We start from the raw sequence: 17,702 nt of genomic DNA, 5'->3' as shown, positions 1-17,702 counted from the left end.
AATCCCAGCAGAGATTTTCGATGGGGTTCAAGTCAGGCGACTGTGACGGCCACTCTAGAATCTTCCATTTCTTCTTCTGAAACCAAGCCTTGGTGGACTTTGAGGTATGCTTGGGATCATTGTCCTGTTGGAAGGTCCAATGACGCCCAAGCTTCAGCTTCATCACAGACAGCATGACGTTTTTTTCTAAAATTTCCTGATACTTGACTGAATCCATCATGCCCTTCACACGCTGCAGGTTTCCAGTGCCAGAGGCAGCAAAGCAGCCCCAGAGCATCACTGAGCCACCGCCATGCTTCACTGTAGGCAGGGTGTTCTTTTCAGCATATGCTTCATTCCTCTTCCTCCAGACATACCGCTGATCCATAGGCCCGAAAAGTTCCAGTTTTGTTTCATCGCTCCACAGAACAGAATTCCAAAACTTTGGTGGCTTATTTATATGGTTTTCAGCATATCGGAGCCGACTTTTCTTGTGATTTTGGGTCAGAAGTGGAGTCCGGGCATGGAACCCTTCAGTGTTTAGTATGCGCCTTACTGTGCAAACTGAAAGCTCAGTGCCTGCTGCCACCAAGTCTTGCTGCAGGTGTTTTGCAGTCACTCGAGGAATCTGGTGGAAGACGCTGATAGCTTCCTCTTTCTGCCACATCCAGGTAGTTCCTTCAACTTTGAACTTGCGAACTATGCTTCCAAATGTATCTCTAGGGACATTCAGTGCTTTTGCTATCTTTTTGTATCCTTTTCCTTGTTTGTGCGAGGCAATGATCTCTTCTCTGAACTTTTTGGACAATTCTTTTGACTCAGCCATATTTCTAACATGCAATCAAACGTCACTCTCAACAAACCCCTAGCCAGTCCAGGTATTTATGTGTTCCATCTCAAGCACACCTGAACAAATGATTCCCCTGGATTAGTTGCACCTGGTGTGCAACTAATGAAGCCCTTGATTAGTTGCACCAGGTGTGCTTGAGACAGGGGGTTGAATAATTTTGAGACTGCAGTAGTGATTAAAAGTAGCGTTTAATTTTGAATTTAGATGAAAACCATGGTAATATTAGTTTTATTAAACTATTTCAACTGTTCTTGTCTACTTTGTTTATTACAGCTGAAAAATTGAACAATTTGCCAATAAGCCTAATACGCAATGAGGGGTGAATAATTTTGATTGCAACTGTAGCCTTATTAGCATTAAATGCAAATTAAGAATGCAACCTAATTATTACAGAAAGATATGGCGAGGTAGATGATACATTTCCTTCCCTGTCATTCTTGACACCTGGTCACCTGGTTTGCATTGAACTTGTAAGACTTTTTAATCATTTCACAATGACAATTTAACAGTTTAAATATTTTTTCACTTAAGTCACTTCATCACAGCACATGTCAGAATTCATATAGATATGATTGGCTCAAAAAACACAAATTCAACGGCGCACCAACACTCTAGCATCCTATGATTGCATACATGCAAATGACAAATCTTCTCGATCCCTCCCTTTCATGTGTGCCATTACATGACACGCATAACACACAGCTCGTTGCCCTATGAAATTAGGTCCCACAGCCTGTGGTCATGTTGTTTGGAATCTCCTAAGTCTGTTGTCAAAATACAGGAGTATAATTGCAACATTAACACAACCCCCAAGCAATAGACGACAAGGGCATGGAAATGTTTATACAATGGTGACACGAAACAACTCCTATTTGACAATAGTCTCCAATCCGCTATTGCAAATGACTGCAATTCTTCTCAAAAGTGACTGTGTCCTGCTCTGAATCTGACCGCGTGCTGACTTCTTATATTTCAAATATGACAATGACTGTGACTACTATAATGTAGTTATCAATTCCAGAGGGCATGAACTCAGTTTCTACCATACACAGCCAAAACTGGACCAAGAAAACTCCTTGACTAATCAGGGGGAACGGGTCTGTGTGAGTGTGTGTGTGTATGTGTGGTGTGTGATTACAACTTCCCTCTCTCTCTCACACACGCACACACACACACACACACACACACACACACACACACACACACACACACACACACACACACACACACACACACACACACACACACACACACACGTACCCACAGACACACACACACACACACACACACACAAATTGTGTGAGACCCTATGTCTCTGTTCCTCTGGTACCAGCCCTGACATGGCTCCTCTCCTCCCAGACTCTTGTTCCCATCCCTTTCTCTATCAGTCCACTCCTTCTTGTGTGTGTGTGTGTGTGTGTGAGAGAGCGAGAGAGAGAGAGAGAGAGAGAGAGAGAGAGAGATTTCTAAGTCATACCAAAAACAATGGCACTTTTGGGAGATTTCAAAGGAGAGAGTGAATGAGTCATCAGTGACTGGTGAGCCCAGATGAGCTCAGTGAAGTTCACACTAGATAAGAGATGTGTCATAGACATATCAGTCATCTGCTGTGCCTATGATGATTTTACTACTTCCATCAGGCATGTGTTAGATGACTTAGAATGAGTCAACATTCTTTGGAAGAATTGTAAATCTTATATTTATTTTAAATTATGTCACAGTTGCTGTGCTAATGCAGCAACATTTTTTGCTTATTCTGTCAAGCATGTCAAGCATGTGTACCATCATCTCTCTCTAAAATCAGACTGACAGGATTATTGTACAGAGTGGCACAAGCACTTCTGTGTTAATTACCATTTCCACACCCTAACACAAATTAAGAAACAGATCTCATTAGGTTTTTAGGGTAAACTGTTGGGGAATGTACCCAAACGTGCACAATGACACATTGTTTTGCTCTAAGGGTGTGCCTCTCCAATCAATACAGATGAGTTGGTCAGTTTACAGTAGCTAACTGAGTTGTCCCATCGTGCCACAAATAGTCCACACCTCATTTGTGAACCTATTTAAAGCAGCAGTAAGGAGTTTTGGTCTAAAACAAGCGAGCTAACTACGTAAAAGGCAGGCAAACACCTTGCAAACACCACCAACAGCACAGTTGACACTGATGAAAGCTTGTTAACATGTTAACTGGTGTCTTTTGGCAATATAGTTGGCAATGTAGTGCTGTGAAAGACTTTTTTTGTTTCCCGGGGTATTCCGACCTGGAATACAGAAATACAGTGGGCATATCCTGGATGGCTAGTGGGAACGACACATGTGTTTACCGGTCCATATATGACCATATACCATCAACATGAATTTGAAGATGACACCAAAACTACTTGCCTATAAAAAAAACATACCTCAAAAAGTGGCCAATTGTGGCGTAGTTTTGCTTTAAGTGCCAATCACACATATCCCGACGTAACAAGTTATGATGTCATTGTTAGCTCCACATGCCTGTGGACAACATTTAGTAACAAGATATGACATGTTTCAAGAATTTTGACACCGACAGGATTTCAAGTAGCACTCCGCATTCTTAATGTGTCATCTCATGTTACGTGTCAAGTTGTAGCCTAAGTGTGTTTCCTCATCTGTTTAAATGGTCATTGAGGTGAGCTCTTGTATTACACAACACCCATAGACTGTTGTATTATTTAAAAAAGTTGAAAATGGAATTGAATATCACAAATGTAAAAGAAACATTTATCCATGGAGTTTTTCTTTACAAATACAAGCAAAGCCATTACCGTTGTTTAGCAACTTTATTTATTATTTATTAAAAATGAAACCCAAGACATTTCAAAAGAGGTAACATTAACCTTCCTGTTTTGAAATTTATTGGGTTTCATTTTTGCATTGCATTTCATTCCTAAAGTCCCTTGGTCAGCCTCTATTCGGCACTGCCCCACTCCAGGGCCGAACTGAAGTATTTGGGCCATGGCCCTGGTCCAGCCTGAGAGATGGAAACAAAAAAAGTCAAAGGCTTTTTCGGCATGCAGTATTTTACCACATAGTGGGAATGCACCGCAGATGCACTCATTTCTATCTGGAACATCATGTGGTTAAGATCGTGGCAATGAGTTGGACTACTTTTTTGTATGTGTGTGTGTGTTTGTGTGCATGCGTATGTGTTTATGTATGTGTGTGTGCGCGTGCATGTCATTTTGGGTATATGGAGCTGATATAGCCTAGGCGGAAGGTGTATACATCTTGTGTGAGCTCTAGGTTAAAGTCATATGGATTGGAGTGTGTGTGAGGGCTCCAGTATAGCCCTACGTCGACATGTTATTGTAAACTGTTGAATCACTGGCACTCTGAGACAACACCTTTCTGGTTACAGCCACCTGTGGTCTGTGTTCATTATTATACTCCACACAGGTATAAGATGAACGAACCCAATGAGTAAATTAAAAAGGAACATTTCGTATGCTAAGTGCTTGTATGAAATCAGCCTGCCAACACCAATGTGCTCCATTTCAAACACTATCTCTTCCACTTTTCATAGCAACTGACTCTGGAACAGCTGTGGTCCTGATTAAATTCAGATCTGCCCAGAACTATACCCCAGTTCAAAAGATGATAGAATTAACAATCTAGGCAGTGTTTTGTCAACCCAAGTATACGTCACGTGTACTTTATGTCACAATTGGGCATAGACAAGATCATTTGGGGGGCCTCAATCTTGTAGTTTTCAGTACGAGGCGTAAGTTACTGATGAATATATTCCTTTTTATCAGTTCATTAGTTTGCCTGTGGAAACATGATTTAGAACGCTAATAATAACCATGTTTAGCTTGGCAGCTGGCCGAGGTCCTGGGATGCCTTTAGCGGAGATTGCGTGTGTGAAGTCCTCTGACATCCTCTATGGATAAGGGGTAATGTGAGCTTAAAGCTACTAGTGAAATGGAGGGGATGGGACGCTTTGCTACACTGGAGCATGTGATGTAGGGAGAGGTAAGGCAGGTTTAAATCTCCACGTCCTAAAACGTCCACGATTACACCAAAATGTGTGAATGTGCCGAAGAACATCGAAGTTGCCTTTCAGCTTAAAGAAATCATGAAGTATGCATTTCTGTGGACGTGTTTGTGCATTCTTTAGACTTGTTTGTCTGTCTAAGTGTGTGTGAGGCTATTTTGTGTTTGTAATAGACTTAAGGCATAGTTATTGTGTTTATGTTTTAGGATTAGTGTGTGTGTGTGTGTGTGTGTGTGTGTGTGTGTGCATGTACAGTGCTTTATCAACAAAAAAATCAACAACAAACTGCATTTTTCATAGCTTACGGTAAAAGAATATACTAAATAATTGGAGATGTCAATGATTCCGTGTCTCTATAAATGCTTTGTGGAAATGTGGTAGGCTCAAAATGTGTGTTTGCGTATAGTGATAGACCACAAACACCTACACACACTCACACATACACTGAGACTTTTTTTAACAAGTGCATCATCCGATGAGCTAAACCACCCCCCCCCCTTTCCAGTGAAGAGAGGGAGAGGTATCTGGAGAGTCATTGAATGTGCGTGCATGCACACATGTGGATGCACTCACAAAATAGAGCTCAGTCTCGCCACTTACAGGATATAGTGGTCCATGGCTGCAGATGTTTAGCATGCTTTGCATTGAGATCGTTTTCACAGAAAACAATACTTGCACTGTGTTTTTTAGGTCGAACCGTATGCAATTTGCAGCTGACAATGTCATTTTCAATTCCCCTCTACTGAGACCATTTGTTTCTGCCTGCTGACTGTGGCCCTTGCTGCAGTGCAATGCAGGCCATAGTGAACTCATGTGATCCAGGACTAGCATTAGAAGGCCAGAGTATGGACCAGTCATATGATGATGACTGCTGATTGTTAACCGGTTCATTCTCCTCGTCATTCACACTGCGTTGGAGGGCTGAGGCCTGAGGTTACCGAGGGGACGTCAGCCCCAACTGGCGATGCAACTTGTGGGTTATGCTGACTCATACCTGTATAGGCTAAGTGGTACCCACAGTGTGAGGCTACACATTTCTCCCAGTCTATCAATAGCCTTTTTTACCTAAGTGAAAGGTCACTCGTTAGTGACGATAACGACGATTCCACGCAAGAACGTGTAAGGTTGTTTGGTGAATATTTCTGAATTTCTATTTCTGCATCATGGGTTGATCTTTGTCATTTTTTCCCTCCCTGCTCCACAGTTGTGTGTGTTTTGTGCCTGGTTTGTGTTCAGTTTGTGTGGTGTCTGTTTAATGTGAGTTTAGAGTGTTCTTGCTGAGAGTGCAGGAGTCCCTCTTGAGACTGTAACTATAACAACCAGTTAACCACTCTTCACTATAGTTACCAGATACTATAGCTACCTGTGGATTTTTTTCCCACCTGCAACACCCATGAGAGTGTTCTGTTACTGGTTGGTTGTTTTGAAGTGTGTGTGTGTGTGTTTGTGTGCGTATGCATATTTATCAATCTACATGTGTGTGTGTGTGCGTGAGTGTGTGTGTGTGTGAGTGTGCACATGTGTGTATGTTACATTTGGTGTGTGCTTGACAAAATAGAGTCTAAATATATACATATTTCTTTGGGTTTATGCATATGTACTGTTTTATACTTGTCCGATGCATATATGTATGAGTGTGTGTGTGTGTGTGTGTGTGTGTGTGTGTGTGTGTGTGTGTGTGTGTGTGTCTGTGTGTGTCTGTGTGTCTGTGTGTGGGTGTGTCCAGAGCAAACAGTGTGAGGTGGTCAGCTGCACGTAGGCTGATGGGTGTTTCCATCCTAGGTCATTAAGTGCTTTACTCAGGGTCACAAACACAGCAACATACGCTTAGAAGCCATAAACATGTGAACCCACTCACACACACACACACACACACACACACACACACACACACACACACACACACACACTCACACTCTCTCACACACACACACACACACACACACACACCCACACACACACACACACACACACACACACACACACACACACATACACACACACACACACACAGCATTGTAAATATCTCTCTTTTACACACACACAACTTTGTCACAAAACCTGTCACCCAACTTATTCATCATAACTGGCTGAACTATGCAGCCACACATATTGTCATCGCTCCCACAAATACCCACTGTCATAACTCATTGTGTTTGAATGTATGTGGGGGTGGTGAATCATCTTAAATACCTGGATTATCAGGTCCTTCTCGTCTTGGTTGGTTTGCATTCAGGCTCCCCATTGTACCACCAGGAGGAGAATGGCATGTGTTTTGTTTTGATGTAGGGTGTTTCGTTGTTTGAGCGACGGGTTTCTGTTTTAAAACAATCTCTTGCCTGGTTTCCTTTGTTTGACTTTTCCCATAGAGCTTTGCCCTCTGGTCCTACTTAGGAAGTGACTTTCAGTGTGGTCAGAGGTGAGAGTGTCTCTTAGGAGGGATAAACCTTAACCTGAACCTTTCCCTCGTACTCCTTATACTCCAGGAGCCATAGCAAGACAGTGAAAAGGCTTGTTTGTACAATTTAAGTACTAGACTGTCTACATGCTACATGTGTGGCACTTAAATACATCGAAAACAAATCCATGGTGTGTATCCTGGCAGTTTATGACGTGATGTGCTGTGGGAGAGGTTTCCACACCCCCTGTGTACACAAGGGGCTCAACAGAACTGGGAGAGGGCAGTCCAGGACTGGAACTGATACCTGACTCAGGTTAGCGTTGAGGCCTGCCTTACGTTTCTGGGCTGCTGGTGTTTATGTAGAGCTGTTAGCTGTGCCAGAGGTTTGGCTCTCAGTACAAATCACACTCCTGAGTGTGCAGTTTGTCAGAAGCAAAGATTTCTTTTTCTCCCACAATGCCACAGCTGTGACAAAATTTCCTTGCAAAGGTGTCGGAAGCAGGCATTGCGGGCTCACCGCAATCAGGGCAGTACATTTTAGAATGTAGAACACATCAGATCAGACGGTAGAAGTTGTCAACTTCAAAATAGTAACAGTTTTATCAAATGTAACAATCTCACTGCAGTGACTGATCATTTCCCCCAAAACAAGATAGCACAGCACACAAATTATTTTTTTATTGTCAAGTCATGATGGTTAAGGATATATGTCCACACACACATGATGACTTTCCCTCTGACTGACCTTTTCCTCCCCTCTAGTCTCAGGGTCAAAGCTGACCTTGTGATTGGATCAGCAGGCTTCTTCACTGTATCCCAGCCCCACTCCATTTCCATATGATTATCTGTTTAACAGAGCAGGTGTTTATCAAATGGGCTTTTAGATGACCACAGTGGAAACACAAAATAAATCCAAGCCACCACAACATCTCAGGGCTAGTATTACAAAAGTGTTTGCATGATAGTGACAAGTGTTTGCATGTTATAAAACTATACACTGTCTCTGGAGTGTTCTCCATTATGTTTTGGTGGTGCTTTTCCAGCACCCGATCAAAATAATCTAACCCCATGGAGGCCAGATCAGATGAATCATGGTAAATCAGGAAGTGCCGTTTTTCTCAAGAGAAGATGAAAAAAGTGACACATTAAAAAGGATGTGAAAAATAAATTACGGAACTCAGAAGAAAGTTGTGAAAGGGGACATTTTGTCAGTCCTGCCTCCCCCAGGTGTGCAGTGTTTTTGAAAATTGGTATGAATCTGCACACACACACACACACACACACACACACACACACACACACACACACACACACACACACACACACACACACACACACACACACATACACACACACATACACACACACACACACACACTCACACTCATGACACTCACACACACACATACACACTGCTGTTTATCCATATCTTGAGACAGAGGGAGATGGGAACAGAAAGTTTTGTGTGTTTTACAGCATTCTGAGATGTTTCACGCATGTTTCACCGCATGACTTTGACCTTTGACATAGCAGCATGACTTGGACAGCATGCTTTGACTTTGAACCTCGCGGCTTAAACAACGATGCGGCTAATTTATGGATTATGATACCTGTGACTGTATACGGTGGCTTTGTGTTTACGGTGGCTTTGTGGAGCTAGGATGCTAGCATGGATGCAGCCGCATGGATGCTTAGCTCCACGCGATTTCTCAGTATCTCTCAATAACTTAACTAATGTCAAAATAACCACAGTCTACCAGCGTAGACAGAACACAACTCAAAACACTTTAGAAAATAAAATAAAAGTTTACAAACCATACAAATCCAGTCTTCAAGTTCTTTAGCTCACTGGTTTCAAACTAGCGTCTGTCTTCAATCTAACGTTCTAGCTTCTGATTGACTCTTGCGACTGTGCGCTCTTAAAGCAACAGTGCACTTATCTAACCGGCAAAACTAACTATTGTATTAGTTTTGATATCATTTTAGCCTGTGTAAAGTTAATTTGTTTCAATGTTGCGGTAGGCACCTGCGGCTTATAGACATGTGCGGCTTATTTATGGTTAATGACCACTCTGATTTTTGAGGTAGGTGGGAGCTGTGTGTGTGTGTGTGTGTGTGTGTGTGTGTGTGTGTGTGTGTGTGTGTGTGTGTGTGTGTGTGTGTGTGTCTGTGTGTGTGCGTGTATGTATTAGTGAGAGGTATTTGTTATATTTTCTCTTAATTTTCTATTGTTATTTAACTTCAGATGCATCAAATTTTCTTAACCTTCCAAATCTGCTCTCCACCTGGTGTGCTGAATGATGAGTCCCACTTTATCATAAATTGGTTATTAGCATCGGTAACACTATATAAGAGCAGGTGTTGTGCCATGGGAAAATACTCTGGCACATGCCAAATAATTGGAGAGATGCCACCAAAAAAAGGCTTTAAGAAGAAGAACTTCAGCAGTCGTGAAATGGACGTACTTTTAAAGAAACCTAAACAAAGTCAACATCTTTGTAAATGTGAAAATACTGTCTTCTTTCTTATTAAGTGTACTCTCGACCACTCGTCAAATTTTCTCTTGCCTAAGAGAAGATCAATGATAAGAAAACATCTGTGATTCCCAGAAATCATTGACTACTAACAGAATAAGAACAAGTTGTGGATACAAACAAAAATAAGAGAAGATTTGTTCATATGTCATTCCCTGCATGAGGCCCATTGTGTGACTCCCTGTAAATCGGCAGAGCGCTAAATCTCTCCCATGCAGAATATTTCCTATGTTACAGAATTTGTATGTTTGTGATGTGATATCCCGAGTGTGTCCTCAGAAAAACCGACACAGTATTCTCTACCAAAACCTTGTTATATCTGTGAATATTTTGTTTATTCAGTTATTCACCAGCATTACTATAACACTGCCTTCTGCACTTCCAGAGTGGCCAATCACAAGTGTTGTTTTGAAGGTCCAGGGGTGACTGTAGGTGTATGCAGCTGTTCTGAGTTTGCATATGTATGTGTGTAGCTAATCTGTGTGTGTGTGTGTGTGTGTGTGTGTGTGTGTGTGTGTGTTGACAGGCTCCCAGGCAAAGGATTAAAGGCAAAGAACTCACAGGGGAAGAAACAGGACTCAGCAGATGCAGCAAAGTCGACCTGGAGACGGTGAGTGTGTGTGTGTATGTGTGTATGAGAAATAAGGAGAGGGAGTGTGTGTGTGTGTGTGTGTGTGTGTTTGTTTGTTTGCGTGTCTGCACGTGTGTGTGAGAAAGAGAGAGCGAGTGTGTGTGTGTGAGAAAGAGAGTGAGAGAGTGTGTGTGTGTGTGTGTGTGTGTGAGAGAGAGAGAGTGTATGTGTGTGAGAAAGAGAGAGAGAGTGTGTGTGAGAGAGAGAATGTATGTGTGTGAGAAAGAGAGAGAGAGTGTGTGTGAGAGAGAGAGAGAAAGAGAGAGTGTGTGTGTGTGTCTGTGAGTGTGTGTACCTAGTATGCAAGTGGAAAGAGAAAGGGCTAGACATAGATAGGGAAAACAAATCTGCAACTGTAAACATCACTGTTTTGACATCCGAGAGTTTAAGTCAGGTGGTGGTGCCTGCGTCTGTGTGTTTAGTACGGAGGTACACGTACATGAATTTTTATTACAAAGGATAAAATCCAATCAGTAAAGACATGCTTTACTGTCCTGAGGGAAGATTTTTCAAGCTGAATAGGTCTTGCTTTGCCAATCATAATTACATAAACAAATCCTCATGGACACCTACATATGTGCCCATTGAAGCATGGAAATACACCAGGGTGCTGATTACCAGGATATTACTCTGAAGTCAATGGGAATCAGATTTATTTTGTGCTTGATCCATAAGGAGAACACTTACATTTACAAGACACTAACATTTGTTGCTTTGTAGAACTTCCCTTATATCTTCACACGTTTCTGTTGGTCACATGTTCATGTTCTGTGTAGAGAATGGGGGAGAGACAAATAGAGGGGGGGTGGGGGATGGGGATGGCGGGAGAGGGGTAGGGAGCGCGGGGGGGGGAGCACAAGGTGACTGTCCTGCTGGCCACTCACCTCTGAGATCTACACAACCTCTGTGTCATTTTAAAGTTCCCAGGGGGGTTCACGCAGATAGAGCGGCACACGTATGTGTGCTTTTCTGGAATCCCACGTAATCTAGAAACCAAGTTCCTCACAGGATCGTTACAGAGCTCTCATCTCTGTGTAGTGTGTAGTAGTCAAAGTGTCCTCAAATAACACTGCGTCATCTGATGGCTGTCAGTAGAACGTTACAAAGGGTTCCTCTGTGGAGTGGAGCCGAAGAACCATTTCTTGCAAGAGTGTGGGAGGGGTAGAAGTGAGGGGTTAGTGTTCACTAAGGCTCCGCCATCTTGCCTTGACTGTCATCAGAGCTTGTCCTTGCCCACCTCTGAACATTCCTGCCAAACCAACTCTCCAACACTGCTGCAGAGAGAGAGAGAGAGACAGAGAGAGAGAGAGAGAGAGAGAGAGAGAGAGAGAGAGAGAGAGAGAGAGAGAGAGAGAGAGAGAGAGTCAGTGTGTGTGTGTTGAGTGATGATTGTGGCGAACTCCGATTAAATCAAACAATAAATACTTTCCATGGAGCTGTCAACAGCCACAATAACACGGCATGCCACACCACTCCCTCCCTAAAATTAATCAACTCGCTCACTTTAATACTTACACACACATACATACACCTTAACACACACACACACACACTGAGACACAAATACTTGTTATGTTTATTCAAACGTGGCGCTTAATGGCCATCAATAGAGCTGACTCACGTGTCAGACAGTGGAGGTATGGTGTTTGTGTAACTGACACACGTGTCAGACAGTGGAGAGGTATGGTGTTTGTGTAACTGACACACGTGTCAGACAGTGGAGAGGTATGGTGTTTGTGTAACTGACACACGTGTCAGACAGTGGAGAGGTATGGTGTTTGTGTAACTGACACACGTGTTAGACAGTGGAGAGGTATGGTGTTTGTGTAACTGACACAGGTGTCAGACAGTGGAGAGGTATGGTGTTTGTGTAACTGACACACGTGTCAGACAGTGGAGAGGTATGGTGTTTGTGTAACTGACACACGTGTCAGACAGTGGAGAGGTATGGTGTTTGTGTAACTGACACACGTGTCAGACAGTGGAGAGGTATGGTGTTTGTGTAACTGACACACGTGTCAGACAGTGGAGAGGTATGGTGTTTGTGTAACTGACACACGTGTCAGACAGTGGAGAGGTATGGTGTTTGTGTAACTGACACACGTGTTAGACAGTGGAGAGGTATGGTGTTTGTGTAACTGACACACGTATTAGACAGTGGAGAGGTATGGTGTTTGTGTAACTGACACAGATGACACGTATTAGACAGTGGAGAGGTATGGTGTTTGTGTAACTGACACACGTGACACGTGTTAGACAGTGGAGAGGTATGGTGTTTGTGTAACTGACACACGTGTCAGACAGTGGAGAGGTATGGTGTTTGTGTAACTGACACACGTGTTAGACAGTGGAGAGGTATGGTGTTGGTGTAACTGACATAAGTGACACGTGTCAGACAGTGGAGAGGTATGGTGTTTGTGTAACTGACACACGTGTTATACAGTGGAGAGAGATGGTGTTGGTGTAACTGACATAAGTGACACGTGTCAGACAGTGGAGAGGTATGGTGTTTGTGTAACTGACACACGTGTCAGACAGTGGAGAGGTATGGTGTTTGTGTAACTGACACACGTGTTAGACAGTGGAGAGGTGTAGTGTTTGTGTAACTGACACACGTGTTAGACAGTGGAGAGGTATGGTGTTTGTGTAACTGACACACGTGACAGACAGTGGAGAGGTATGGTGTTTGTGTAACTGACACACGTGTTAGACAGTGGAGAGGTATGGTGTTTGTGTAACTGACACACGTGTTAGACAGTGGAGAGGTATGGTGTTTGTGTAACTGACACACGTGACAGACAGTGGAGAGGTATGGTGTTTGTGTAACTGACACACGTGTTAGACAGTGGAGAGGTATGGTGTTTGTGTAACTGACACACGTGTTAGACAGTGGAGAGGTATGGTGTTTGTGTAACTGACACACGTGTTAGACAGTGGAGAGGTATGGTGTTTGTGTAACTGACACACGTGACACGTGTTAGACAGTGGAGAGGTATGGTGTTTGTGTAACTGACACACGTGACACGTGTTAGACGGTGGAGAGGTATGGTGTTTGTGTAACTGACACACGTGTCAGACAGTGGAGAGGTATGGTAATTGTGTAAGTGGTGTGTCAGGTGTGTACTGCATATTAGTCTTGGTTGTGTGTTGGATGTATTTGTGGATATGTGTTTTTGTGTCTTTTGATGTGAATGTGGGAGATTGTAATTGTATGTTTGTATGTGAATGTGGGAGTTTGTAATTATGTGTGTGTGAGAGAGAGTGTGAGAGAGAGTGTGTGTCAAGGCAAAGCTTGTTCTGAGATTCATTGACACATTGATCCCCCCCTACACACACAGACACATGTAATCTCTCTGTAGGTCATGGTCAGTGCACAGTCAGGATGTTACCAAACATACTTCCAGCTTCTTGCTTCATTTGTGTAAGGCCTTCCTGCCCTCTTCCTTCTGTCTTGTCCTATACTGAAGTCTGCTGCCTCCTGCTGGAAGCCATGAGGTAGTGCAGGAAGTCCATTCATCAAAAGGCAGCCGGGGTCCATTTTCCGTTGAACAACTAAACTCTCATTGTGAAATGACAGAGGTACCACAGTGATTGCTTAATGACGCGTTTGGGAAACGCAATCCAAGAACGTGAGAGGCAGGCTGTGTGTGTGTGTGTGTGTGTGTGTGTGTGTGTGTGTGTGTGTGTGTGTGTGTGTGTGTGTGTGCGGGTGCGTGTGTGTGCGTGCGTGCGTGCGTGTGTGTCTGTGTGTGTGTGTGTGTGTTGAGGAGCTGTTGGACCGTCGTAATCTTTTGGAGAGGTGTGTGCGTGCGTGAGTATGGTTAGCACTCTGGACTTTGATCTATTGATCCAAGTTCACATCTCAGTGGAACCTTCCTTGCTGCTTACGTATTGCTGATAGTCTGCCGTGAGCCGATGTCGACCCAGTTTGATGGTGGGATGTCATAAGCTGATCATATAACTTAACTAACAGAGCAGGTTGCTAACAACACTCAGTATCTAGCGTGCTAAAAGCTCACTACCCAGGAAACATCTAGAATATATACCTGTGTAGTAGCTTCTAAAGGTCACTTTGTGACTGCTACATAAACAAATGTAAAATGTTAATGTAAGGCATTGTGTAGGATGTGTGTGTGTGTGTGTGGTGTGTGTGTGTGTGTGTGTGTTTGTGTGTGTGTGTGTGTGTGTGTGTGTGTGTGTGTGTGTGTGTGTGTGTGTGTGTGTGTGTGTGTATATGTGTGTGTGTGTATGTGTGTGTGTCTATGTAATTTGTTTTTATAATGTGTGTTTGGGTGTGCGTGTGTGTTTCTGTAGGATCTGGTGGACTGGCGTAAGCCTCTGGCTTGGCAGGTGGGTCATCTGGGGGAGAAGTATGACGCGTGGGTGCACCAGCCTGTGGACCGGCCCATACGCCTGTTCGAGTCAGAGTTCCTGGAGGCCAGAACCAAGACGTCATGGTAGCAGACGCACGCGCACACACACACACACACACACACACACACACACACACACACACACACACACACCCAATACGTGCAAACTCAGTCACACACAACTAATATAAACCCACATTACATATACAGTACAAAAATGTGGACCACACAATGCTTATTAATTATATACCTATAATATATTAATACTGTCAATAATAGGTCAGTAGTCACATTAAGCAATTTTGGCACTGTCAGATTGTCGATACAGTACACACCCAGTTATTTGATCTGTTTTCGGTGTAGAAGTATGTATTTAAGTCTTAGCCAGGGAGATCTAAATCAATGGAGTGGATGGACAAGTAGCTATTGCTAAATCTCAGAAGTCATGTGATTGAGCGATGACTGAGAGATAGTTATCACATGAATTGGTCTCAGAGTAATAGAGCAGGATATGCCACCTCTGTGCTCCTGTAAATGCAAAACATTTGTCCAGTTAGTTTGTCCAAGTAAATAACCTACTCTCTCTCTCTCTCTCTGTGTGTGTGTGTGTGTGTATGTGTGTGTGTGTGTGTGTGTGTGTGTATGTGTGTGTGTGAGTGTATGTGTGTGTGTGTGTGTGTGTGTGTGTGTGTGTGTGTAGGTATATGGTTCCACTGGTCTGGTTGCCTGTGGTGTTCTTCCTGAGTTGGTACTGCTTGACACTTCTTGCCCAGGAGAAAACCAGATTGCACCTCACTTCAAGTAAGACACACACACCTTTCACCATATAGAGGTACTCCTTTAGCCATATATCTATAAATATATATACTTACAGATGCACACACATTCTCCAACACATTAATTCCAGGTCAATGCATACACACACACAGACATACTGTACCTACGACCTATGCTCACACATTCAAATACAGTACAGTTTGGAAGTATTTGAACACATAAATACTTTCTCTCCCCTCACACTAGTTTTGTCTTTATGTCTTTTTCTCTCTCTCTCTCTCTCTCTCTCTCTCTCTCTCTCTGTCTTTCTCTCGTATTCTCCTCAGATTACTCCATCCTGGTCCATAAGTACAGTTTCCCCGTGATCTTCCTGCTTGGCATGTTCCTGTGGTCCTTCATAGAGTACTGCATCCATCGTTTTGTTTTCCACATGACCCCACCGGCGCACAATTACTATCTCATCACGATCCACTTCCTGCTCCATGGACAACACCACAAAGTAAACACCACAGTGAACGCACACACGCACAAATACACACACAAATACACACACACACGCGCACAAATACACAGGTCAAGGAAAATATATCCATAGAATATCTAGGTATAGGCACAGTGTAGGCATTCAGATGAAGCCTTATGTTCACTGCTCCACCAGTAAGTGAAGTGAGTATATATGAGAGAATAGCAACTCAATGATTTATTTTAATGGGTGCCTTGTATTTTGTTAATACTAACTCTTTACTCCTTCCTGCCCATAACACTGACCAAAGATGTGATCTACAGGGACTAGAAAGGAGGGTTTTGGCATCTAAACCTATCACAAACTGACCTCTTTCTCTCTCTTTCTGCCTCTCTCTCTCTCTCTCCCTTCAGTCTCCATTCGATGGGTCTCGTCTGGTCTTTCCTCCTGGTCTGGCCTCCTTTGTGGTCGGCACGTTCTACCTGACCCTGCGGTTCTTCTTCTCAGAGGGGTTGGCGATGTGTCTGTTTGTGGGGGGCTTGTGTGGATATGTGGTCTATGACATGATCCATTACTACCTGCATTACGGATCTCCACGCAAAGACTCCTACATGTATGGGCTCAAGGCGTACCACGTGAAGCACCACTTTGAGCACCAAAGAGCAGGTATTTATTACCGTAATTTCCGGACTATTGAGCGCACCTGAATATAAGCCTCACCCACTGAATTTTTGAAAAAGAATTATTTTTAACATACAGTAAATAAGCCGCACATGTCTATAAGCCGCAGGTGCCTACCGGTACATTGAATCAAATGAACTTTACACAGGCTAAAATGAATATCAAAAGTAATACAATAGTGATGCATATTATTAGTTTTGGCAGTTACGATAAGTGCACTGTTGCTTTAAGAGAGCACAGTTGCAAGAGTCAATCAGAAGCTAGAACGTTAGATTGAAGACAGAGAGCTAGAAGAAAGACGCTTGTTTGAAACCAGTGAGCTAAAGAACTTGAAAAGACTGGATTTGTATTGTAGTTAACTTTTATTTTCTAAAGTGTTTTGAGTTGTGTTCTGTCTACGCCGGTAGACTGTGGTTATTTTGACATTAGTTAAGTTATTGAGAGATACTGAGAAATCGCGTGGAGCTAAGCATCCATGCGGCTGCATCCATGCTAGCATCCTAGCTCCACAAAGCCACCGTAAACACAAAGCCACCGTATACAGTCACAGGTATCATAATCCATAAATTAGCCGCGTCATTGTTTAAGCCGCGGGGTTCAAAGCATGGGAAAAAAGTAGCGGCTTATAGTCCGAAAATTACGGTAATCCCATGTCAGACACATTACTAGCCCTAGGTGTGTTTCTATAGAATGTGTGAGTGTGTGTGTGTTTGTGTGTGTGTGTGTGTGTGTGTGTTTGTGTGTGTGTGTGTTGGTGGGTGGGTGGGTGGGTGGGTGTGTGTGTGTGTGAGTGCTAACTCTCTTACATGTCTGGCTTTGTGTGTCTGCAGGGTTTGGGATCACCACCACATTCTGGGACCACCCCTTCAACACAGTCATCCCATCTGAAGAGGCCTTCTGAGGAGGAAGGCACCGGAGACAACCCAACCACAAACAGACTCACACACACATTCACACACACACACACACACACACACACCCACCCACCC

The 17,702-nt window shown here is 43.3% G+C and overlaps 1 protein-coding gene across 1 annotated transcript in view; it reads left to right on the top strand.

Annotated features, from left to right (window-relative positions):
* fa2h (fatty acid 2-hydroxylase) overlaps positions 1-17,702 on the top strand; it is a 28,053-nt gene extending 10,351 nt beyond the window's left edge. The window contains exons 2-7 of the mRNA XM_031564575.2: positions 10,315-10,398; positions 14,734-14,876; positions 15,493-15,593; positions 15,896-16,068; positions 16,446-16,698; positions 17,544-17,702. Of these exons, the coding sequence (XP_031420435.1) occupies positions 10,315-10,398; positions 14,734-14,876; positions 15,493-15,593; positions 15,896-16,068; positions 16,446-16,698; positions 17,544-17,614 (825 nt within the window). The 3' untranslated portion in view covers positions 17,615-17,702. The remainder of the gene's footprint in view (positions 1-10,314; positions 10,399-14,733; positions 14,877-15,492; positions 15,594-15,895; positions 16,069-16,445; positions 16,699-17,543) is intronic.

This window comes from Clupea harengus, chromosome 3, assembly GCF_900700415.2.
Source record: "Clupea harengus chromosome 3, Ch_v2.0.2, whole genome shotgun sequence".
Taxonomy (NCBI): domain Eukaryota; kingdom Metazoa; phylum Chordata; class Actinopteri; order Clupeiformes; family Clupeidae; genus Clupea; species Clupea harengus.
Note: the sequence above shows the minus strand (reverse complement) of the source record. Positions and strands in the feature narration are given on the sequence as shown.